The sequence below is a fragment of the Calonectris borealis genome, chromosome 16, assembly GCF_964195595.1.
Source record: "Calonectris borealis chromosome 16, bCalBor7.hap1.2, whole genome shotgun sequence".
Classification (NCBI taxonomy): domain Eukaryota; kingdom Metazoa; phylum Chordata; class Aves; order Procellariiformes; family Procellariidae; genus Calonectris; species Calonectris borealis.
The window spans coordinates 14,666,335-14,691,000 of NC_134327.1; the positions used below are offsets into that span (position 1 = coordinate 14,666,335).

The following is a 24,666-nucleotide window of genomic DNA, read 5'->3' on the forward strand; positions in this document are numbered from 1 at the left end:
CTAACCCAGCACCCACGAGGACCCGGCCCCATCTCCCCAGCGAGGAGCGCGGCTGCGTCTGCCTCACCGCAGGCACCAGCCCCCCCCAAAACACCCTTTCTGCATCCTACACCTCCAGTTGATGGCTGCAAGTGTTGCCCTTAATTAGCACACTGCTGATTGCCTTTAATTGCTGGTCGCAGCTCAGCTCTGAGGGGGACAAGAGCTGGCTGTCAGCAAAAAAAAGTACTTAGCTGGTCCTCGGTGAGGATAAACATCCTGCAAGCCTTGTGCAAGGGGACTAGTCCTGTCGGGAAAACACGCCTTCAGAGAGACTAAACTACCTAAACCTCGTACTGGATCTGCTGTCAGGTCTGCCTGGCCACATCAGTTCCTGGAGAGACGCAGACAAATCTTCACCTTTTCACTATTTCCATTTTGCAATAACTTTTTCCCTCATTAGGAAGCATCAGGCAACTTCTTCCTCTCCCAACCCCCTGCTATTACATGCTTAGTCATGTCTCCTCCTTAATTCCTATCAGAGAGAACAAATTTGCATGATTGTTTGTTGACAGCAAGACCTCTAATTGCATCATTTGGCTGCGGCTCCAGCTCTGATTTACACAGCCTGTTGCCATGAGTTAAAACACCTCCCTACCAAAGATACACAAAGCTGTCCCCAAACCGCTAATGCTCCATTTGTCTTTCGGGAGAAACGAGGCTGCTGGACGCGGGCGATGAGAAGCATCGGGGCGAGTTGTTTCTCTCTCCTCTTACGAGCTCGACCTACTTATTGGGCAACAGCTTGTGTTGTTGCAGGGTTGACAAAGAGTCAGCCAGGATGGTTTCGTGGTCTCGATAGGACTTTTTTGGAGTAGGAAGTCTGTCCGTCCCCAAGCCTTGCTGCAGCTCCCCGTGGCTGCGGGTTGTTTGCAAGAGCAATAGTGTGGGTTCGCATCCTTCCCCGCCGGCCTCGCTGGTCCCGGGTTTTGGACGTGGGATACCCGCTTTGCCCTTTCCTCTTGAAGCTCCTGTTTTCATGGTGATGGGCGGAGGTGCCTTCTCCCGTGTATTTGGCTGCCGTTAGTCAAGCTGGGGATAGCTGTAATATCCTGCAAGGGAGAAAACAGCGGCTCTCGCCCCACGCGATGCTTTTAAGGTTGAACTGGAGTCGGAAGGCAGGCTGTCTGGTGCTGTCTGAATCAATCCTTTGGGCTCTGATGCCATGATATGGAGCGTGATATATCACCGAGGGAGGACAAATATGCTCTACGTTTTAGGTCTGTTCAAAACCAGATGGCAAACACGTTCCTCCAGCATTCCTCCCTCTGCCACGGAGCCAGGACATTAGCTCTGGCCTCTGAGAGCAGACACCTAACATCATCTGAAAGCCCTGGGACCTCAGAAGAGACCTGGGACCCCCCAAAAACCTCAGCAACCCAAGCTGAGATCCCAGGGAAGAGAAACAGTCAAAACCACCGCATGAAGGGTTGTGCAGAGCTTCCCCAGGGCAGGCGGGCGGTGTTCTGGTGCCACTTCGCACAGCTCCAGCAATTTGTTAACAGCCATTATTTGTCATGCCTCACTGTCCTTTATGGTGGCAGCCTTTTAATGAGAAAAAGGAGCAATCACACTGTTGTCTCGAGCTGTTTTGAGCTGCTTTTGCCCAGGATTGCAGTGGAACACCAAGCAACGGGCACCCGCTGCGAGGTTGCTCTCTCGCGGGGGTGAAGAAGGGATTTCTGCGACAGAAACAGCTCAGGAGGGTTCACTGGTTCTGCAAAGGTTCCAGGAAATAGTTTGATGCCGATCTTAAACAAATAAAAATCTCCTTATAATTCCTCCCGGTCAAATTCCTCATTTTGTGCTGTTGTGGGGGTGGTGGTGCCAGTCGCTCCCTGGCCGTGGTGCGATACGGGGGGGCTCATCCTGCCCCAGCTCTGCCCCATTCCCCACAGCAATATCCACGCTGCCATCGCGCTGCTGCCGACCCCGCGGCTGGCTCTCCTGGCTGGCACTGCCATAGCCCCAGCAGCGAGCGAGTCCCAGCTCTTGTGCACCATTTCCCAGGGTTTGGACCCAAACCAGTGCCCTGGGTCTGCCAGGAGGGCAAACGGCCTCGTGCAGCCAGCCCCGACGGCACCCGGGCGGATTTCAAGTGCAGAACGAACAGCAGCAAGGCTCAGTGGAGACAGGAGAGAAACCATCAGCTTTACTTATTATCAGGGGCCAGAAAGCGCTACACACGTGGCTGAAAAGGTGACCAGAAAGTGGCAAAGCACTTCCTTTTTTCCACCGAAGTAGAAGAGAGGTGGTCACGCTCAGGAGCACCACTGCAAAATATCTAGTGATAAAGGCCTGCAACGCTCTACGGGCTCCCGATGTAACACAGCCAGGGTTTTTTCTCCTGGGCAAATAAATAAAATGTGATATTAAATGAAAACCACATAAAACTTGTTACACAGAATAGGATATATTGCTCATTTGCTGCTAAATTACAGCCTATTAATTTTCCCGTAAGCAGGCTATTAAGCCGTGTTGTATCACATGAGGAGCGTTTCGGAAGTGTTATCACCGAGCAATGGGGGAAAGGGTGTGTTGGCTTGTTTTGCTTTTTTCAGAGGTAATTACAGGGTCACACTGATCCCCGGTATCAGTGCCCTGCCCCTGCCGAGTGACACCCAACATGAATTCGGCCCTGACTGTTGATTTTTCCACGTGCAAAGCCTGCCAAGGACTGCTGCAGAGCTGCAGAGCATTTGCTGATGCTTCCTCTCCCCAGCACTTGGCCGTTATTTATTTTTCTACAATTAATGCTGCAAGTCTTTTATGACAGCAGAAGATTTTGCACGCACAAAAATAGTCAGGAAGCGAGAAGTCAGGGCATGTTGCACTTTCCCTGCCATGTTTTTGCTGACTGCCTTCACCAAGAGTTTCTTTACCCCACCAAGGTACCTCACGCCCTGCAGACCCCACACTTGCCCTACAACTGGTGCTGTTTGCCGGGGCACGTACTCACATGAGGGACCAGCCCAGGTAGACGGCTGTGCTGCCCCAGTACATGGGATTATCCAAGACGCTGAAGGGGAAGCTGGTCACTTTTGCCTCCATCAGGATGCCGAAATAATCACCTGCAGAGCAAACAAGAGGGTTTCTGGTTAGGCTCCGTGAAACTGGGAGTCGCGGGAGACTTTGGGATGCCGATACCCTCCCTGTGCCATGGGGCATCCCTGCCAGGGATGCAGAGCGAAGGCGAACGAGGGGTTTCGCTGCTGACTTCCATGCTGAGAAAACACCAACAAATAGGTTGGCTGTTTACTCTGTGTCTATCAGCTTTTTCTGGAATGGCTCTTTGCCCAGGAGGAAGGTTTGTGCATTGCGATGAGGCTACACAGCCATGTCCCTCATCGGGAGGCGGCTCTCCAGGTCCGAACTGGCTGATTCTGGCTTTCTCATTTGAAAACTGCCCATCTGATGCCACTTGATGAGGAAGCAAGTGCATGGGATCAAATCCATCTAATGGGGAAATAAGCCCAGTGCACTGTAATGGTGTTTCAAGATGTTATAATCACGACCGCCACCACCAAATGCCCTCATTCAGTGTCACCCTTATCTCATAGTTCAGAGATTTTCTCAGAATTTCAGAAAATAGCACCTCTGCCTACAAAACACTCAATTATCGGCATCATGATGATGATGATAATAGGTGATTGTCATCTGTAATGAGGAAAGCTTTCAGAACTGTCAGCATCCAACCAGCTTCCTATCCACCTTGGAGTAATCCTTCCACCCTCCTGAAAGGAGCCTGGAAAAAAAAATGACAAGCAAGGAGATGTTGTGCAGCTTGTGAGCGGCATTTCGGTGGGGTGGGTGGGGGGGGAAAAGGGCCGGGATGCCGAGCTCTGATTTCTGCTGGTCTTACTTGCGAGACCATGAAGCCCAGCAAGGATTTTGCTCCGTGTCCACTGTGCAAGACGCAGCATCAATCAGCGAGGAGCAGTGCCGGTCCATCAGCTCCGGGAGCTGCCACAGCCCTGGGTCGTGTTCCCAGCTCTGCTGCCAGCCCGTTCCCTGACCTTGGGCAAGTCTCCTCCATCCCTCCCGGTGCTATTGTGCACCGATCGTAATATCAGTCTTTCTTATAGCACAGAGGGTGGTGAGGATTAATGTATGGTGAGAAAGTGCTCGGAAATCCAGATAAAAGGCATTACAGGAGTGCAAACTATTCAAGGTTATTATTATTACCTGGATCGTAGTGTAATTTCTTTGACCTCACATGGTGCAAAAACATTTATTTCGAAGGATAAACAGCGCCTGCCCAATTAGACAATGCTTTTGGGCTTTAACTACAGGCCACTAAGTGAGATAATTGCCTGGTATTCATACTATACGTTCTCACAGTTACTTGGCAATGCATCTCTGAGATTGTTCTGCTAGAAAGAACACATCACCCGCCGCCACAGCCCATTTCTGTGCTTTCTTATGTGTCAAAATGCTTCATTATACCCTGTCCGCCCTCGCCTTTGGGCTGAACACCTCACTCCCCAAACGGCGCTGACAAAGCCCTGGGTCCGTGGGGCTGGCAGGGGCTTCTCCGAGCCCGGCACCGGGGGGGCTGCAGGACTCCTCCGGGCAGGCTCCCTGCAAGCAAGAGCACACAGGAGCTGGGGGGAGCAGGCAGCTCCCCCAGGACACAAGCTTTTCCGATGTAAACCCTGCCTCTAAACCCACACAATTAAATGAACGTAACCACCAGAGAGGACCTGCAATATTTTTATATTCAGGCAGGTGCTAAGGGAAAGGACCGTGCATCGGTTTGCACAGCATCAGCCTGGGCATCTCCTGTGCCTCCATTAAGCCCAGGAATCAGCTCCTTACCAGGCTGGGCGTCTTCGGCATCTAATTTGGGTTATATTTTGCTGGAGGTCAGCGTAACCATCTCACTGCACTTTGGATCGCAGCAGCAAAAAGCCATTTGATGCACTCCGCAAGGTCCCCCACAGCCCTGGGGCTGAACCCGGACTGAAGCACCACCTCCGCTTCTCCCCGGAGAGCCGCCGGCTTTACCATAGCCCAGTAACAGACTTCGGTCAAGTCAGATTTACTTGAAATCTTGGTCAGCGCTGGAAGGAACCGCGCTCGGGTGCGAGACAGATGGGCTCAGACAGGCAGAGCCGCTTCTTGGTGCCCTCGGCCTCTGGGAAGCCAAGCCCTCGTTACTGTGTTCGTAGGGCAAACGGTGAAGCGGACGGCGCTGAACTGATGCCCGAATGCCTGCGAGGGCACGGTGCAGAGTCAGGGCACTGGGAGGATCGCTCTGCAGGGGAGAAGGCTGCCGGGGCGAGGGGCCACATCCAGGCACTGCATCCTGGTGCTGCTGGGCGGGAGACGGGGTGGCACAGAACGGCTTGTTGCAGAAGGGTGACTCATGCGGCTCTCGCCGCACCATTTAGCCCACACTTAAGAGACAAAGTTTAAATGTGCTGTTAAAGAGGAATCTAATGGGCAGCCCCTATGTGGTATCTGTGCCCTGCCTGGTTCAGCCCTCACTGATGTAGGAAAACCCAAAAGGGAAGGGTCAAATGCTGTTCCAGTAAGTTTTTGAAGCGTTTGGGTGTCAGAGGCGCTCTCAAAACTTCTCTTGAGCTCAGATACCCACTGTGAGCAGAAGCTGTATGCACCCTTCCTGCCAAAGCAGTGCAGCCCTGTGCTACCCGCAGTCAGAAGAGCTATCACCGCCGGGGACCCTGCTCCTCCCGCAGCACCAGCACTTCACTAAACCCTGCATGCAGGAGGACCAGTTGGAAGTACCAGTCCCAAGCGAGTCCTGAGGAAGAGAACGTCCCATGTGAGATCCTTGGAGACCTCCAGACCCCTCATCTCCCCAAGGCTGGGTAAGAAACCATGCTGAACAGCATTCTCCATTAAGAGTTTGCTGACTTGGACTCGTGGGAGCTTGCGCGGCGCTGAGAAGCTGCTATCGGTCCGAGGGTGGATGCTCCGCGGGGCTCCAGCTGGGCCATGCCTCTGTGGCACAGAGGTCCTGAGCCAGCCCGGCTGCACCAGCACACGGTCTTGGCATCTCCCCACCCTCAGCTCTGCCCCGGTGCCCGTCGTGCCCCTGCTAGCGGAGAGAGCTGGCCTCGCTCCCTGCTGCGTGATGCAAGGCTTGGAGCCGTGCAGTCTCAGCCCGCTGCACTGGCGGCAGGGAGAGCCTCTCCCGGCAGAAAGGATGGAGCAGAAGTGCCTGATACAGGCCCCTAACGCCTGCTTCCTCCCTGCCCCGGGGGATACGGGAGCCACTGGCCGTGTGGAGCAGAGGGGGACAGGGCCACTCTCACCACTTACGCTGAGCCTGACTCACTTGTTTGCTTTTCCCCCGCGGTTCAAGTCCAGTGGATCCTCCTGGTCGGATGAATCAGGCTTTACGTAAACAATCCCAGACCTGGCTGAACTTCAGGAGCATTCAAGCAGCTCTTGCTGGTGGGTACTCCTGTGCCTGGCCTCTCTGGACAGGCACAGCATCGCTCCTGGGGGCTGCAGGTGATTTTGGAGGATGCTGGTGCCCCGTAGCTGGGGGACCGGGGTGTAACACGGGGCCAGGAGCGGGGCTGCACAGATGAAGGGTGAGGGCACACATTCAGGAGCGCTGAGCTCTATACTGGCGGCAGGATCTTGGCCAACTCAACACATTTCTTTGCAACTCCACTTGAAATCAGGAAGGCTTATTACCTCCCTCTCTTCTTCCTGGCGACGCTGCAGGAGCTAATTGAATTTGGTTTGTAAAGCACTTGCAAAAGCACAGCCTAAATGCAGTGTCAAAGCTGGGGCTGTGATTATTTCAGCCAGCGGGAGCTGCCCCTTTCCTTAGATATTTATTGTTCCTGTCTCTATTTTATTTTTATGAATTCCACACATACTGGCATGTTTTTAAAGTCAAGAATGCTAATAGAATTACTCTCTAAATGTGAAAGCAGGCACAGTGGAAAATGCCTCCTGCCATAAAGCGGCAGATAAACGAATCTGTCAACGAACGACGGGTTTATTGCAGAGGGAAGAGCAAACGAGACCTTGCCTTGGCGTGTGTGTCGAGCAGGTGAGGGCTCCGAGCAAGGCTGCCGGACAGCTCGCACCCCCTGTGCCGGAGCCGACCTGCTCGCGGGGTCTGCACTTGGGGTCCCTTTTCTGGAGGGCATTTGGACTGTCAGATGATCAGCTGCTTTCCCAAATTTCAGGATTGATACCGAAGGTGACGGGACTCACCATATAAAACCACTGCACCATCTTCTTCGTGTGAGGTAACCGCATGGTTAGATCACGCTTTGGTATCATAAAGCCAAGACCAAATCTAACAGCCCTGAAGGCAAGGACGAGGAAATTCTTACAGGACTCTGCCCTAGCAAAAGACCCCTGCAAGGATTAAATGCACCTTCTGGTTAAGCTGTTGAATTTTTAGTGCTTACCTAGGAACGTCCCAGTAAATCCCAGTGCCAAGAAGCTGGAGATGACAAACAAGGTCCCTACAGCCAAGATGGCCAAGCCTGAGTAATAGGCCCAGTGGCAGTCCAAGCCCTCCAGCTTTGGCTGGCTCTTCATGGCTTCTGTGAAGCTGTTGGAGAGAAAACAAGGGCTGTTAAAAGCAGCAACTCATTACTAACATCATCCACCTATCCCTGGGAGATGCGGAGCTTTGGGAGAGGATCCTGCTGAGGAGGACCCTTCACTGGGTCCCTTTTTCCACCTGGATCTACTCAACCTCCCACTGGGAGAATCAAGGAGCCGAAGCCTTTTGAGCAGCCAGGGCTTGATCTGGAGCAGCTATTTCTACTTGCAACCCTTGCTCACTGCTGGAAATACCAACCCCACTGAACTGCAATATCAAAAGCTTTGCCTTGCTCGCCAAACCCCAGGTTTCATCGTGACCGGGAGCTCTGGGAAAGACGCCCTTGCAAATGCTGGAGGCTGCGATGCCTCGGCACAGGACTTGAAGTGTTGGGAACAATCGGCTGGGTTATCTCGTGCTCCCACCCCCGTTCCTCTCCATCAAAATATTTTGCAGCGTTCATGTGTTAGCCACGTGCTCAGGAGTGATTCACAGCTGAAGCCTGACAGTCAGGGGGAGGATTGGAATGGCGAAAGGAAAATACTAGAGAGACGCATTTTCAAGTGCGAACACAGCTTCTCAGCTCCAGGCTTGCTCAGGCATTTCAGGTCTGACCTTCCAAATACTCATTTGTGAGTGGAATAATTGTGACGCCTCCCTTCAGCTCCCTGAACTTTGCCCGGAGCAGAGCTTGGCAGGCTCAGCATCTCACATAGCTCCGATACAAACATATGACTACAAAGGAGACAACACCGTGATTAAAAAAAATGCCCATTAATAATAGTGAGAGGAGATAACAGACCCGCAGAGCCGTACGCAGTGTTTTCTCCACATGTTGTTGACACATGAGGTAGGAAACTTTGAGCCTTTTTTTAATGAGCACCCTGGAGGCTGAAATTCAAGTGGAATAATAGCTCCCCCGCGCCTCCGGCCACCGCTGCCTGCCGGGGCCGGGCCAGGAGAGCTGCTCCTGCCCGCGCTCCCGGGCTCCTCGGCTGGAAAGTGCTTCTGTGACATCCCGGCTTGGGATAGTTTTTTTTCCCCCGATGTCCAGCTTCCCCAAGCCCTGCAAATCCCTGGATTTTCTCTGTTGCCCAAATGAAAGCTGAGAGAGACAATCCTGCCTGCCCGGCTGATGGGCGAGCGGCTGGAAACACACCTTTCGAAGGCTCAAAGACCAGATGGCAAGCTACATGCACGAAGCAAAGTCCAGGATGATATTTAAACCCCATGGTTTAGGGAACTGGATGGTATTTTTTGTTTTCCTTGGAGCTCGTTCCTACTACGTTTTCTACTGTCGGGGAGTTTTTAGGACCCCAGAGCAAGCCATTTAATCTTCACTTTGGACTGGAGCAAGGAAACAAAACACAATAAATGTAATGTGCTTAGAAGTAAGCAAGAACACAGCATCTTGGTGATTTACACTCTGCCCCCCCCGCTGGAAATTACAGGGAAATTCCCTTTTCCAGGGAGCACAGAGGAAGGACAGCGTGGCCCCGGCACACGTCCCCGGGGCTGGCCCTCCTCCAGCGCCCAGCACACCTCCCCGCGCTCACCAGGCTCACGTCGGTTTAGCTTAAAATCATTACCGATAGGAACACACAAATCTGGCTGCAACGTGAAGCAGCAGCAGCTGCACAACCCTTTGCATCATTTCCCTGGTATTTCTTTTGAAATGACACAAGTCTTCCCTATGAGGAAGCCCAAATCTGCATCCCTGCTACCAGCACTGCCTGGATTTGGGAGGAAAACAATCCCCCTGCGGGGATGCGCGATGAGCAATCCCGGCCTGGCCGTGCTCTCAAAGCACAATGCGACATCCCCGGGGATGCTCTGGAGCTCTTTGCTCCCGCAGAGGAAGACGCTAACGCTTTTTCACAGCGTCGGGGGTTTGACTCTGCATCTGGCCAGGACCTCTCCGCAGGGCACCAGCAGCGGGAAGGGATCTCACAGCAATCAAAAAATGTTGCTGCTGATCCCTAGGGAGGCAGGTCTGGGAAAGCAGCACCGAGCTGGCCCCCGCCTGGATCCCAGCCCCCAGCAAAGAGACGGGAAAGCAGAGAGAGGTACAGCTAGAGCACAGTGCTCGGAGGCTGCTTCTCGCTCCAGGTAAACTGGATTCATGCTATCTTACATCCTTGAGGCTCCTCTTATCTTATGCTAGTGACCTGTCTTGGCCTTGGAGCAGGAGAACAACAAAGGTGGCTTCAAGAGTATGAGCTGGTTGACTGTGAATCAGGCTCCGAGGTTTTACAATCAGCATGTGACGTGGTTTGTTTTGGCAAAGCTGTCTCCCCTGCTCCAGATGATCCCATCCTTCCTTTTCATGCTTGGATAGGCCTGCATTAGTTACCCTCATCAGCACGTCTTGCTCGGTCCCCTACTGTTTGGCTTACAGCTAGAGAAGGAGGTGTTTGCACGGAGATAATGGACTGCCTTTCCCTCTAGTAATGTTTTATATCTTCCTCAACACACTCTCTATTTGCATTAAACATGATGCGCACAGGAGTTTTCAGAATTGGTAAATAAACCTTTTAAGCATTTATGATACTGGGCCTTGACAAGCACCACGGAGTCGTCAATTATTCCGGCATCCGTGACTGCTCCTCGGCGGCGGGGGAGCCTCACCGCGCCGCGTTTCACCCTCCCTGGCAGGGGGAGGACAAGGTGGTGGCCATCTCCCTTGCGAGGGGAGCTCGTCATGCAGCCGATCTGTCATGAAACCCGTCCCTTTCACCATGTGCCTCTGAGTCATGTTTGTTACAGCATTTATTTCTGGCTGCATGACAAGGCAGCAGCCCAGCTCAGCACCCAAGAGGACACCAACTAAAGCCACACTTTGTCCCAATACCTGGAAATGCTTTATGTGCCGAGCAGAGCGATTGCCATGGTGAGGAGCATCCCTCTTACCAGCGCAGAGGAGGGATGGGTGGGCTGCGACCTACTTTAATCACATACCCGGCTGTGATCATGAGGATGTCTGCCATCGGGGGGAGCCTGGAAGGTGGTCCCAGATTTGGAAAATGAAAATTGGGAAAACAGGGCTTCCCCTGATATCACCCCACGCTTACCAGCATGAAGCATGATACCAGAGGCACCCATTCTCCATCCCAGTGGAGAAAAACCCAAATCCATCAGCTCCACTCTGGCCAAATTGGCAGATCGGGCCAATTCCTGGCAAGCTGCAAGCAGCTGCAGCGGCTGCGGTCAGGCTGCACAGCTGCCACAGCGTGCCGCAGGGTTTTGCACGGGGAAGCTGAGGCAGGGACCCTTCCCAAAACAGAGACGTGCTTGCTCAGACACTCAGCTGTTGCTGCGCACGTGCCACTGCTTTGTGGGAATCATAGAATGGTTTGGTTTGGAAGGGACCTTTAAAGGTCACCTAGTCCAACCCCCTGCCATGGGCAGGGACATCCTCAACCAGATCAGGCTGCTCAGAGCCCCATCCAACCTGACCTGGAATGTCTCCAGGGATGGGGCATCTACCACCTCTCTGGGCAACCTGTGCCAGGGTTTTACCACCCTCATCATAAAAAATGTCTTCCTTAGATCTAGTCTGAATCTACCCTCTTTTAGTTTACCCCATAACAAACCACATGAACAGGAAAAACACTGAAAATGGCACTGAAAGCACGGGGACGGAGATGTCAGGCGGGTGGGCTCGCAGGAAGAAAGTGGGAGCGAGGGAAATCGGCTGCAGGTTCTCTCGCTGGGACGCAGAGGGGACACGGGGCCAGGTTTGCACAAACAGGCACCGATTTATTCAGCCAGAGAACGGTGATTGCAACACCAGAAAACTTATCAAACCCGCAGCCCAAAATACATCCCCAAAGGCCGCATGGAGCATGAAGCAAACCTGGAAATACCGTACTAAGAGAGCAGCTGAGCTTTTTAGGTCTCTGGGCCTCTCTCGGTGGCCCACAGTGAGCATATTTTGTAATCCCTTTCCCACAAAGGAGGGCAAAGACCTTGTCCAGCAAACTGGGTGGCTGCTGGGAGCAGCCCAGCAGTGCTCTCTTTGCCTGATCCCAAAAACCAGCCTGGAAACTGGGGCTGGCGAATGCAATTGGGGCAGAATTGGGCCAGGGGCCGGCAGGCAGCGAGGAAGCAGCGGTGGTGCGGGTGGCCAGGGTTTCAGAGGCAGCAGCCGCCGCTGCAAGGTGCCACGCTCACGTCGGTCCGTCCCCCACGCCTGAGGTTTTGTTCCTCTCGGCAAAAGGAGGCAACGGGGATAAAACCATCCAGTGGTGCCCAGCAGCACACACTGCAACAAAAGATCTTGTTCATTTGAAAAAAGCAACCCCAACAGTACTAAAATCATCCTGCCGATACCACCGGCAATCGTTAGCCCGGTCATCATCTTCACAGCTTCTTTTGCCAATAATGACTTTGCTTTTCTGCCACTGGCGGTGTGCATGTTATTTAGGTCAGTTGGGGGCTGTGGCAGCTTCTCCCCCCGCCTCGCATCTCAGCTGCCCGGTTTCCTCATTCGGATGCCCGGCAGCCGTGCCAGCGGGGACATGAGATGCTCTTGGCTGCCTAGGGCTTTTCCTGGACAGCCATCAGAGCTTGCTGGCAGCATGGCTCGGAGGGGACATTGGCTCCTTCAGGCCACGCTCGATTCCCATCATCGAACTTGGTCACTTCTGCACTAAAGGCCACGTGGTTCTCGGATCGATACCGTTTACACCATGCTCGTTCACGGTATTAGCTCACAAAATGAAATAGTACTGAGCGTAAAGGCGAGAGGCACTGCCAGGCAATGACAAACAACCCCTTCCCTGTGCAAAATCCCGTCCCAAGGCGGATTCATTTTCTTGGAAGCGTCAGCTCCAAGCGAGAAGCCCGTCCATGCAGGAGGCGATGCCCAGCGGGTGGCATCAACACAGGACTTCACGTCAGCCGGCAGTGCGGTACCCACCGAGCACATTGCCAAAGGCGCTGCCCTTGCTCAGCCTCCGCGGGGCTCGCTCCCACTGGAGGCATCACAGCCCCGGGCACCCCAAGAGCCTCGCATCTGCAAACCCCCCCAAATCAGGGTGCACACACGGGTGTTGCCTTTACAGCTCAGGCAAACACCTTGAGACCCTTAAGGTGGGAAGTTCATAAGCTCCCTGCGTACAAACCCACCTGCACACGCCTGCCCCGAGATGGGAAGTTTGCCAGGGTGTGCAAAAGGGAACGCAGGAGGGCTCGGAGGCAGCGCCAGCGGCTAATTGTAGAGCTGATGCAGGGAAAGATATCAACAACGTGGTAAGGCAGGAGAGAGCGACACTGGATGCAAGTCTGGAGGACAGCGAAGGTTGTCACGTCCCATGTCACACAGATAACAGTCATAAACCACTGGGGTAGCGCACGCAGTGCAGATAGTTCAAGAGTTCAGGAATTGTTTTCACAGATAAGAGCCTCGGTGATGGAAGTTGCCTGCTTCTTGCAAAAAGAACACGGCTGTAATGAAAATAATCATTGCACCAAAGCAATTAAGGATGCTTGTCTTGTGCAGTTGAGTAAGCAGGTCCCCCCTGGTCACAGGTCATTCTGGATTGATTCTCAGAAGCGAGCCAGGGCTGATAATGAAGCTTAGAGCTGGGAAGCACCTAATTGCTTAATTGAGCACAAGACATTCCTCTTCTTACACCCAAGCAAAGCTTGCATGAGAGCATCACAGCGCTGAACCGGCGACAGGACCATGGCAGAGACCCGAACGCAGGGTGGGCGGTGAAGGAGCCGCACAGCCCAGCTCCTGGGTGCTTTCAGCCACGATGCCAACCCGCTCGCAAAGTTTCTGTCTGCTCTGCCCTCCCCTCCTCCGCCCCCAGCTTGGAGCCTTTCAAAAATTCAGTTGCAAAAAGGAAGCAGGTTTTTAAAAACAAAAGAGACATCCTGTGGGCTCCTCAATCGCTCCCTGGCAGCCCCCACCCACATAAAAAGTCCCCAAAGCATGCAGAGAGGATTATAGGACTGGGGGTGGAGGGACCCCCTGAGGCTGCCTTTTCGCTCGCTATCAGCAGCCCGCACGCTCTGCGCAAGCAACCCCGACCGCTGCGCGCAGCCGAAACGCGAGGCACAGCTTGCGCTTTGCCGGCTGGATTGCCTCCGCGGCGCTGAGGAGCGGAAAACCTGCGTTCATCGGTGCGCTCGAGTACAAGTGACTCAAAAAATAAAATAAAGGGAAAAGAGCGGGTGAGACGTGTCCCTCCCGGCATCACTGGCCACTGAGATGATCGTGCCCGTGTCGTACGACCCGTGAACCCCTCTCTGGCCAGCCCAACCCCGGTTTGGACCTGGCTGGTATCTTCATGCAAGGGCAAGGGACAGGATGAATCCTTCCCAAACATCATAACCTCTCCAGGCTTGAGCAATAAGCCTGGGGCAGCCCTGGAGGGCTCGCTGAGCTGGGAATGGAGGCAGAGAGTCTCCCAGGTGCGTTTCAGGGCAAGTCCAGCAGTCGCTGCTCTGATGAGCACCCTGAAACCATCCCATCACTCCCACGGTTAAGAGCTTGCCTTGCTTGAACAGCCTCCAAAGCCTGCTAGCCGTCACTCGGGCCAACTTCAGTGCCAAGGAAAGGCAAGGGAATAACTGAACCATGTTGAAAAACCCAGGCAAAATAAACTTCACATTGTAATCATCTGAAATGGCCTTGGCCCATCAGGGTGGGCTGGCAATTGCAGTTGGCTAGTGTCTTATCCGTGTTCTGCTGGGGGGGAGCTGCCTCATCTTCTAGGGGCCCTCCTCCAAAACCAAGGTCCAAGGGGGGCTTTTCCAGCCCCCTGGATTGACCTTGCTGTGTCCTTCAGGACCCGACTCATGGGCTGCGCAGGCAGCCCCACAGCACTCACAAACTCATGACATAGAGAGAACCAGCGATGCCAGCCCTGGTAGGGCACTGAGGGGTCTGCAAGGGGAAAGCGTGATATAGTGCTGGGACAGATGAGGTGGTTTTGGCTCTCCCAGCAGCTCCCCGTCAGTGCCTCACTGTGACCCAGCGAGCCGCACTGACCCAGGAGCCAGCACGACCACTGGGAATGGAGACTGTCCCTCCATCAGCTGTGTTTTTAATTAAAGCCAGGCACAAGGCTTTGAATTGCTTCCCAGACAACAAGTGACTATGTCATCTGTGCAAGAGACTGCCGAGACATTCCCCAGCGAAATCCAAGCCCGCTGTGTCGCTAAGACATCAGCAGAACACACACACGCCCTCTGCATTGCCTGCATTCAATTACGGCCCCATTCATTGCAAGCCTTCTTACAGTTTCTGCAATAAGCAGTAGCTGGGACAAACGCAGAAGGGCAAGGGCAGGTCTTGGTGTCACTTCCAGGAAGGCAAAGCTCTTAAATACATGTGCAAATTCCAACCTGAGATCTCTGTGCCTGGGAAATTACCCAAAGTACTAAACAACCCATTAGCTCTGACCCTGGCATAATTGAATCTGGGAATTTAGTAACAGCATTGAAGATAGAGCCTACCAGATCGCAGACAAATTGCTGGCATTGAGGAAATCTCCTGCAGTAAACCTCTCTGCTGCACTCAGAATGTCAAAGGACGTATTCCCATGGTGTACGGTGCATCAGTCATACAATACTATTAGCTAGCACAGGTGGTATTTAAAGAGATTGCAGATAAGAGTTTAAAGAGAGTACTTGCTAAGTGCACAGATAATCCTGCTCTTCTACACAGGAAACTGCAGCTTCTTAAAAACAGGTTTAATTTTGTTTATGATTTTTATGAGAAAATTAAAAAATCCTGCTGTTACATATGATCCATCCTGTGCAAACAGCCCTCCTGTCACCCGGGCTGCGCACAGGGCAGGGGAAACCGCCCCCAGAGAGCGGAGCAAGGAAACCTGCGACGCTCGACGGCTGTTAACACTGATGGTTTTGGCCACGCTGCCTCATCCCTCGTCTTTATTACAAATCCGGGAATAAATCTGCTGCTGGCTGAAGTATCCAACCATGTAAAAGCAATATGCTGGGGCTGGATCCAGCGCTGCAGAGTAAATACCCCCCACCCCCCCACCCCGTAGGGGCATTTCTTTGCATCGATACATAGCAGTAGGGTTAGCTCCTTACCGATGGCACCGCACATAGTTAAGCATCAGGATAACAGCGCCCAGGCAGTAGCAGGCAGCACGTGGAGAGCCGAAGACTTGGCTGAGCGCTCGCGTTTTGTGCTCCCATCTGGCTACCTGAAGAGACAACAGAAAACAAAGCGGGTAGTTGGGGGTGCCGGGGTGCGTGCTGCCCCAGGAGCGAGCCCCGCCGCCTCGGCCCTACGCCGGGGAACACACACCCCATCTGTGTGGCTTTGTGCCAGAAGAAAGCAGAGGCCACTCACAGGACACGGCTTAAACCAAGCCTGGGGATGAAAGCTGCTTCTCCTACCCATGCCGGTCCCTGCTAGGGCTTGCACTGCCCTGTTCACCAGGCCAGCCAGCAGCACTGAGGCGCTGGAAAAAAAAACCCTGCACATCAGTTTTGGGGAATATGTGGCTTGGACATGTGTCCAACAAGGCTGAGAGCGTTGCTAAGGCTGTCCCTGGGCCACCAAACCCAACAGATGCCTGCAACAGAGCCTAGCATTACCCTCTTGGAAGGGGAACAGATCCCTGAGTAGGGGATGGACCACAGGGACACCCGGCTCTCATTTTCTGGGCTCTACCATCTCCTACACCCAGCCGTAGGGATCATACCTGGCAGGAACAACCCTTCCCTGTGCACATCCAGAAAAGTTTGCAAGTACTCCTACAAGCCCCCCCAGAGAAGACCTGCTAGCTTTGCCCAGACAACTGCCTCCACTTGTATAGGCTGAACCGGCTGGCCTTCGTTAGCACTCAGCAACTGTGGCCATCAAGGGCTCACCTGGACTCCTCACCCATCCCTCACGGCTGTCGCAACACAATCCACACAGCACGTCAGTGACAGCCCAGGACTCACAGGCACGCAGGCAGCATCTCCGAGGAGGCATTAACATCCTTTACAGCACACTTTGGTCTAGCTGCAATTTTAAGCTCTGCGTTCTGCAGGGCAGCAGAAGCTGATGGGCCCCTGCCCAAAATGCCTTGCAGCTAAGGAGGTGCCCTCTCACCCTGGGGACCTGCTGCACGCAGGTGGCTGGAGCTGCTCCCAAAATCTGCAGGACTGGATCCACCCGAGTCACCAAATCCAGGACCCTCACTCCCCAGCTGATTAAAATCCTTACAGCTACTCTGTTTTCTACCTTTCCTGTAGCCCTCAGAAAGCTGTCGCTGTATTTATCGCCTCTTTTAGGCTCCATTTTCAGGCGCCGAGCCTGGGGTTTGGATCAGACCCTAAATTCAAGCCAAGCAGAGCACACCTGGGCAATGCAGCGGGAGGTGGGAGTCAGCAGAACATCTCGGCACCAATTTGCTTCTCAGACAGGGCTGGCACTTCGTTAGCTTCAAATGCATTTCACTCCCTCGCACGGAGCCTGGGCAGCTTTTGGGAGGCACCTGCAACCCAGCTATTCACCTACTCTGAATGCATTTGGTCATTTATCGGCTCTATTTGAGCAGAGAAAGGCAGCTCTGCAGGTCCCGCTTTCTTCCCAGGCTGATGCAGAAGCACGAAGTGCTGCTGGTGGAGGGGGACTGCCGGCTTCAGGAGGGGAGAACGATGATAAACCCCCGATAAGCAGGGCACTGATTTCACATGCTGAGAGCTGATTCAATTAGTTATGCAATGATTGCTCTGAAATTACAAATCCACTCATGACAGAAAGAGCTGCTTCACTGCCTTTTTCTGGCTGGTATAAATAGTTTGTATTCTAAATTGAATTTAAAACGCTGTGCGTCATGCTGTTGCTAAAATGGGAGCTGCTGTTTGAGTGCTGCGAGTGTGGAAAAAGAAATATAGGGTGAATTACCACCTTTGGAAAGTAAAAAGAAGTGACCATACAGGTGACTGAGTCACAGATGGAAAAATGCAGCAACATGCCAGTTATCTGTACCAACTTTCTAATTCCCTGGAAATTATTCTGGTGGCGTTTGCATGGATGGCAGCTCCTGGCTCGCTTTGAGAGCTTCGCAAAGCATCTCAGCCGACGGCAGAGCTGAAGCTGAAAGAGAAGGCAGCGCCGCCGGGATCAGAGGGGAAAGCCCGCCTGCCGCTGGGAGCCGGCCGCGTAATTACCCTCGCCTTTCGAAAGGCACATCTGGGCAGCGACGGAGCACGGTGGGGCGAGGGGACGCGTTTCCGAGCCCTTCGGAGCAGCAGCTGGCTCGGCTGGGTTGAGATCGCTCCCAGCACAGCCCGGCTCATGCTGCATAACGTTGCTGCTAACTCCCCGGCTGGGACCGAGACGCCAACTTTTATTTAGCTGTCACAGCCTTCAGATGGGACCCCGGGCTCCTCTCCGAGCCCACGCGGGAGTCGTCTCGAGCAAAGCGGAGCGGGAGCCTGCGTGGGGCTGGAAGCGGCGGTGCCCGCCAGGCCCCGCGGCGATATTTCAGCAACAATTAATTTGTTCCGGTTCTGGTTCTATTCCTTGAACAGCTAATTAGTTCTGGCTCGGTTCTAATTTTCTAATTTTAGTCATTTCCAGCTAATATTAGCTCTCGCTCGACCCATGGCTACGCAACTGGCTTAATGGTTTTATAAAATCATCAGCCGACGTGTTACTATTTACTGCATGACGGATGAAAAATGCTTTCAGCATCTTCCATGGCCGCGTGCGGGACACGGCAGGGCTGAGACCGGGGGACACCATTCCCCGTGTGCCGTTTGCCCTCCCAGCCGAGGCCGACACCGCGCTGCCCAGGGGCGAGCACAGCGTCGGCGGGGAGAAGCCCCACGCCACGGCTGTGTGTCCTGGTAAGGGAGGGAAGGGAGCATTTTTATTTTTCTTCCAATCTCCGAGTTTGGAAACGGAGTTAGTACAACGTTTCCTGACTTACCCAAGGATCAAAGCAATAGAAAAATTCAAGGCTTTTTTTTCCAAAGCTCCCAGCCCTCTGCTTTCATTTTAGGATACTTGGTAAGGGCCCTAAGTAATTTTTTTAATGTTTCCCCCAATGCTCGTTATTGAAATAAATCAACGAGCGGATGTGGCTGCAAAGCCGAGGAGTGCTCTTGGGTCCCATGTTCTGCCTTTGGCAGGCCATTTCGGCACTCGTCGAGGGCAGGCGCAGCCGGCTGATGTTCCCAGGGAATTGCTGCCTCTTCTACGTAAATTCAGGGCCGATTTCTACGTCACCGAACCGAGCCATCTCCCCAACCGCTCGGGCAAGTGCGTAAACGAAAATGAAAGCACTGGCACGCATCCCCAGATGCAAAATAGAAATGCTCCGAGTTTTCTTTTCTTTTTTCAGGCAGGCAAACCTTCCCGAGCCACCTCGAGAAGGGCCACAAATATCTATTTGAAAAGCAATTTCGTCTCACCAACCTGCCTCCGCAGCTGATCAACGGGAAATGCTCTTTACAGCTCTGTGTGCATGGCAGGCCATCGCCTCTCATTAATATTTAGTATTTGTTTCAAGGAAATTGATTATTTTTGTCTGCCATCCAGGGAAGCTGGCGTTTGAACACGCTACATTTTAATTTGCTCAAGCCCAGCTCTGAAATAGAGACTTTGTTCTGTTTCGCATGACTCCATTTCTATATCTGGCTCGCTCCAGAGATGGGGAATGAAACCAGATAGTCCAAAGCCTCAGGTCTAAGGGACGTTTTGCATCTCGATGCTAATCAGCCCGTCTATGTCCTCACATCGCCCCATCGCCATAGTATCCGAAGAAGACCGTGCGGGCGCTCGTGAATTTAGCCTTGCCTGGGAGGCTGGGATGGATTAGCAGCTCCCCACAACCCAAGGGAAACTGAGGCACCGGAGGGCTGAGGTGAACAGTTGCTTCCCAGCTCTCTGGGGAGCAGGGTGGCAAGGCTGTGCCCACATCCCAGGAAATCCCAGACCCATCGCCCATCCAGGGCGATGCTCTGCCCCGGACCCAGGGAGATGCTCTGCTCACTTCTGGGGATGCTCTTGCCCTGGCCAAAGTATTGGCATAAAAACGTTCAGTGCCCGAGACCAGGCTGGAGAACAGTGAATAGGATACGCTGCCTTCACTGTACCTGTCTTGCAGTGTTTGCCAGCACGGAGGATTTTGCCCCATTACATGGGCTCTAGGAAGCAACCCACCGAGACACCTAAAACTCAGAAATTCCATGAAAAACCCAGAGGAAGAATGATCAGCTCCTCGGGGCAGGTCTGCACCCTGGTCCCAAGAGGAAGTGCATGCGTAGGGTGAGCCCTGCGTGCACGGACAATTCAGCCCAAACGAAAAAAAAAACTTAAGACAAAACCGACCTGAGCAAATTTTTAAACTTTCTCCTTCAGTCTGACCTCTCCTAGGCCAGCCGTGGGGGTGCATCCCCCTGCGGGTGCTGGGGCAGGAGAAACCCCGACTCTGGACTTAGGTGGCTCCACGTGAGCATCTCCCATCGCAGGAGACGTGCCCTGGCTAGCTCGATGAAAGGGCAGGAAACCTGATGTTACCCTTATTTCACCTACAGGGACCAGAGGCACCGATCTGTTCCTCTGTATGAAAAATCCATTTTTCCTTTCTGATTCCCTGGAATCCCTCGTTAAAGCGTAATGACATTCTCTGCTCTCTCTCCCTGCTTGGATGCTGGAAAACAACCCTGCTTGCAGCTACTATGTTTATCTAAAAGACAGGGAGGAAAAAGATACACCTGAGCACCCAAAGTCTGACTGCGATGCTCCCAGGAGCGAGCAGGGAAGCAAAGCCAACGCAGAGCAGCAACAGCGGAGCAGGCTGCAATGTAAATACACATCCACCGCCCGCCTGCGAGCGCCGGGGCTGGCTGACCTTTGCCAAATGCCAGAGGAGCCAGCCTTTCTGGCTGTCCCGAGGGACCGTGGAGGAAATGAGTGTGGCCTGACCTTATCCCTCCTAACGAACGGCGCTTAAGCTCCTCTGCACTCGGCAGCGCTTAGTGTGTGCCGGTACGGCAATGCCGATGGTGCCGGTTAAACACCGCGCTTTCAGCCTGGGCTCCTGTGGCTGTTCAAGGCAAATGTCCGAGCGCTCGTGCTGCTTCTAGGTGAGAAAAACTCTGCTTTTCTAGAAGATTGCAAACCTCAGGGGAGACGGGCGGGGAAACTGCAGGGCTGGTCCTAGGGAGGATCGTGCACGGCAGCCCCGAGGGGTGTGGGGGGCAGTTCCTGCAGCTCGCCGGCACGGCACTGAGCCCCTGGCACAGGAACAGCACGAGCCGAGGCTGGCACGTGCCCATGTGCAGCCTCATCCGAAACACTGGCCTGCCAGCGCCCGTCCCAGCACCGGGCACCGGCACCGGCTTTCCGAAGGCATGTGCAAAAAACACCCCGGGGACCGGCGTGCCACTGGCAGCAAGAACATGATTAGCAGGAGCTCTGGGCAGCGAAGGCAGGAGAAAAAGAACAGAACAAACCACGGTTTAATTTGTACAAGCTGGTAATTATAGTCGCTATCTGTCTGAAATCTCTATTGAGTTTATTTAAATATGTTCTCCGTGAAGGCCATTCAGACAGGAATTATCAAGGTGTTGCAGCAGAGGAGATAATGCCATGCAGTTTTCAACAGATCAAGGGCTGATTAGGAGGAATTAATTAGCTGCTTAAACAGTCCTTGACTCGCTGCAGCAATTAGCCATCACCTCCACGCAGTCACGTTCCCCGTGAAGCGCCCGGCAGCAGAACTGCCTTCCCCGCGCCGCCGGTGAGCACCGGACCAGCCCCGGGCGGGTGCGTGGCCCCGAGCAGATGCCCTGAACCCACAAAGTTTAGCCCGTGGCGGGGGCTCGGCAGACGGGCAGCGATGCATTGGGCTGCGGTGACTCCCTCGCACCCACCGAGGTGCCCATCGCTGGTCGGTACACGTGCACCCGCTGTGACTCCCAACGTGAGGCAGACATCGGATGTCTTCCCTCTTCCAGCCTTTCGCGGGCCAGTGCCTCGTGCATCCTCCATCTACCATCTCTTACATGCTACGAGCCACCAGTTCTCAGCTGCGCTCCACCACCAAACCAGGCTGATCAGCCAGCAGCCTTAATCCCACGTGCCATCGCTTGCTTCCCTTTGGCAGGGCGGGAGCATCGCCCCCAGCTCTGCCCATCCGAGCCGTCACCCAGCCTTCTCCAAGCCCTCATCCCACCCAGCCCTGCCTGCTGCAGCCCCTCCGTCCTGCCGCAGCACTGCTCGGGGTCCCTTGCTGCTCACCCCTGTCCTTCCCGGCGCAGCTCATGGCGCAGGACCCGTCTGCAGGGTGCAGCTGAGGTGGGCACTGGCTCCGGGGCTGGCTGGGAGCGGGTGCTGCAGGGCAAGCACTAAACCACGGAAAGAGCTGGCATTGCAGAGCTGCCTGGGGAAAGCGGGCTGAGCTGTCCCCGTCCGGACACCTTCCAGAGGCAGGAGGAGAAGCTGGTGCTCAGGGGCGACCGTGAAACCGCTTTCTGTCCCTCCTGCCAGCCCAGCACCCCAGGGCAGCCAGTCGCAGGCTGCCGCTCCTGCCGGCACCCCGACAGGCTCCACTTTGTTTAATTGCTTCCTGCCTGCACTGGGGAAAACCGCGGCGGCTCTGGACTGCCCGACCTAGAGACCGAGTTATTTCTCTGAAGGCTTCTCAACTCGCAGGCATTCAATTACAGAGCGCCGTGAGACGGTAATGGAGCCCGAAAGCTTTTTAGCAAATTATTAAAGCCCTGTGAAGTTCCCCCACTAAGTACTGGAGCAGCAGCTTCCAGTTCATGCAATTAAAACACCGAAGTGATATTAGAAGAGACAGGCATCGTCTTAACAATTTCACGTGAGCTGTAAGACAACACAGGCCGGAGACTTTGTCCGTACAGCTTGTAAAAGCGTTTTTTACGGTAATGCACCAAGAAAAGATGCATCCAGAGAGGGACTGCTGATGACAATGGGTGACAGCCCATGCACGCGGAGCTGGAGCAGGGCAGGGACTCCCCGTCGGAGCCTGGAGGCTCTGGGCACCCCGACCTGATGATCAAAGACCTGACATGTGTCCCAAGAGATGGGGACAGGCCAGCTCAGCCACAAAAGGTCTCCCCAGGAGGCTACACCAGTTAGTTTTTCCCCTTTCCCCTTTCCCTACTGGTACAATGGCAATAACAGCTGTCAGCAAGCCGCAGCCGAGCAGGACGGCTTAGCTCATCCGTGTCTGCCGAGGGCTTTCAGATTGGAAAGGAAGGCGTCGATTTGACTCGAGGAAGACTTTTCCATTGCCTTTCACGGGCTCTGGATGGGGGGTTGTTGTTTATTCCAGCCAAAAGAAACAGCAGCGGGGTTTCGGAGAGATGGAGTTTCAGTATGTAGACTGGCTACGCAGCGATACCGCGGCGTGGAACAGCCAGTTGGAACAACAAGGCTCTACACCCAGGTGACAGAGAGTTTCACGAAGGGAAAAACCACATGTTTGCAGGCTCTTGCAGTGGAACTGGAGGCTTGGAAAGCACAAAAGGCTGCAAAAAAATGAGAACATCCAAGGGGCTGAAGAAAAGAACTATCTACAAGTGGAAAGCAGGGCGGGCTCCCCTCCGAAACCAAGGGGCTGGTGGTGGAGCTGCAGCGCTGAGACGAGCCGGGGTGACAAACCCTCCCTGCCCACAATGCCCGTCACCCAAACGAGCGGGTTCAGAGGACGAAACGCAAGCTGGACTGCCTCTTCCAGTGACTTTTCCCCAACGAAGCCAGCGTGCCGCTGCCGAGGGATTCAACAGGGTCCAGTCTGAGCACTTTGACACAGGGAGAAGAGTAAAGTGACTCCACTTCTTCAGAAGTGGGAAGTTGACTGTTAAAGAAACCCAGCCTGCCTCCGCAATGTATGAGTTTAGCCTAAAAAATAACGCCCCCCCCCGCATCCATGCCCAGTGAAAGTAATTGGACTGAAATGGCACAGGTCACCTCAGCTAACAGCCTTGAGTTGGGGAAACAAAACAAGCCGGCAAGTTAAACAGATAAGGGTTTCATAAGGACTAGGTACGCTTTACCTCAAAGTCATCCCTTGAGATTACCTCCACACGTATCTTTACCTTGAATCCACTCATGATAAACAGCTAGATAATAAATTTCATTTCTCTAATGGTGCTTATGTGATTTGTCAAAATACCATCTCATTAGCTGGTTGCAATAAAAACAAGCCCCTGCTTAACGTACATCAAGGCAGCCCGGGTCCGTCGATGTTCCATAAGCCACATCCTCTCCTCTTCAATAAAAACAAAAAACGACATGGAATATGGGCTGTATTTGCTAGCAATTTCCAACACAAAACCCGAACAGTTTCTCCTCAAGGCAAGGAGCTCATGATTTATGTCTGAAGAGCTGGAAGCTGAAGGCAGGTGATTTTGAGTAACCCAGAACAATCTGTGTTAATTAATTTTGAGAGTGGGCATTGGGAGCCCTTATAAGCAGCTCCCCAAGACTGAGCAGGGGAAGGGTGATGCACTCCAGCCGCACGGAATCAGCCTGCACGGCCCGAACAGACTCTCCCGGCCAAAAAACGCATGGAAAAAGTATTTCTGAAATAATGATTTCTCCAGAGCGCAGCACGGGATGGGAAAGGACCTCTCCAGTCCCAGTCTGGGATGTTGTGGGGATGGCCAAGCACTGGGAGGTACTCGGGCTGCATGGGGGAACAGGGAGCAGCTGGGATCCACCCAGCTCCTCTAAACCAGTAACACAAGCAAATAAAATAATCTCCCGAGATTAGGGAAAGGCAAAGGCTGCCCCTACACAAGTATTTGGGGCTCTGCTGGAGCCCAGAGGGAAGGCACGTGCTGCCAGACGAGCATCTCGTGCGCAGGACGGTGAAGCATTTTGCCCGCTGTTTTTCCTGATTTTTTTCATCTTCCACGGCCAAATGACTTGGCCCACACTCAGCTTCCCATTGCACACAGTTCCCATCCAGAAAACCACAAACCTCCTATTTTCATACATTTTTCTAAAGCTCGGAGCATTTTCTCTGAGCGAAACAGGTCTGATTTTACTCAGGCAGTCCATAGCAGGCACCTTCCCAAACCAACCAGAAGCAAAGGTGTGCGTCGGTCTCTGGAGT

General features: G+C 53.7%; 1 protein-coding gene and 1 long non-coding RNA gene across 8 annotated transcripts in view; both read right to left on the reverse strand.

Annotated features, from left to right (window-relative positions):
• Positions 1–24,666, reverse strand: part of LOC142089230 (uncharacterized) — a 142,625-nt gene that overhangs the window by 26,466 nt on the left and 91,493 nt on the right. The window lies entirely within an intron of this gene.
• The window catches only part of PEMT (phosphatidylethanolamine N-methyltransferase), a 43,571-nt gene that overhangs the window by 4,409 nt on the left and 14,496 nt on the right, over positions 1–24,666 (reverse strand). For 4 of the 7 annotated variants that reach the window (XM_075165418.1, XM_075165423.1, XM_075165419.1 and 1 more), the window contains exons 4-5: positions 7,443–7,588; positions 2,999–3,110 (exon numbers count right to left, since the gene is read on the reverse strand). In XM_075165418.1, the coding sequence (XP_075021519.1) occupies positions 2,999–3,110; positions 7,443–7,588 (258 nt within the window). Of the gene's footprint in view, positions 1–2,998; positions 3,111–7,442; positions 7,589–15,655; positions 15,772–24,666 lie in introns of all 7 variants that reach the window. The other 3 variants (XM_075165422.1, XM_075165420.1, XM_075165421.1) reach the window with 1 other exon arrangement.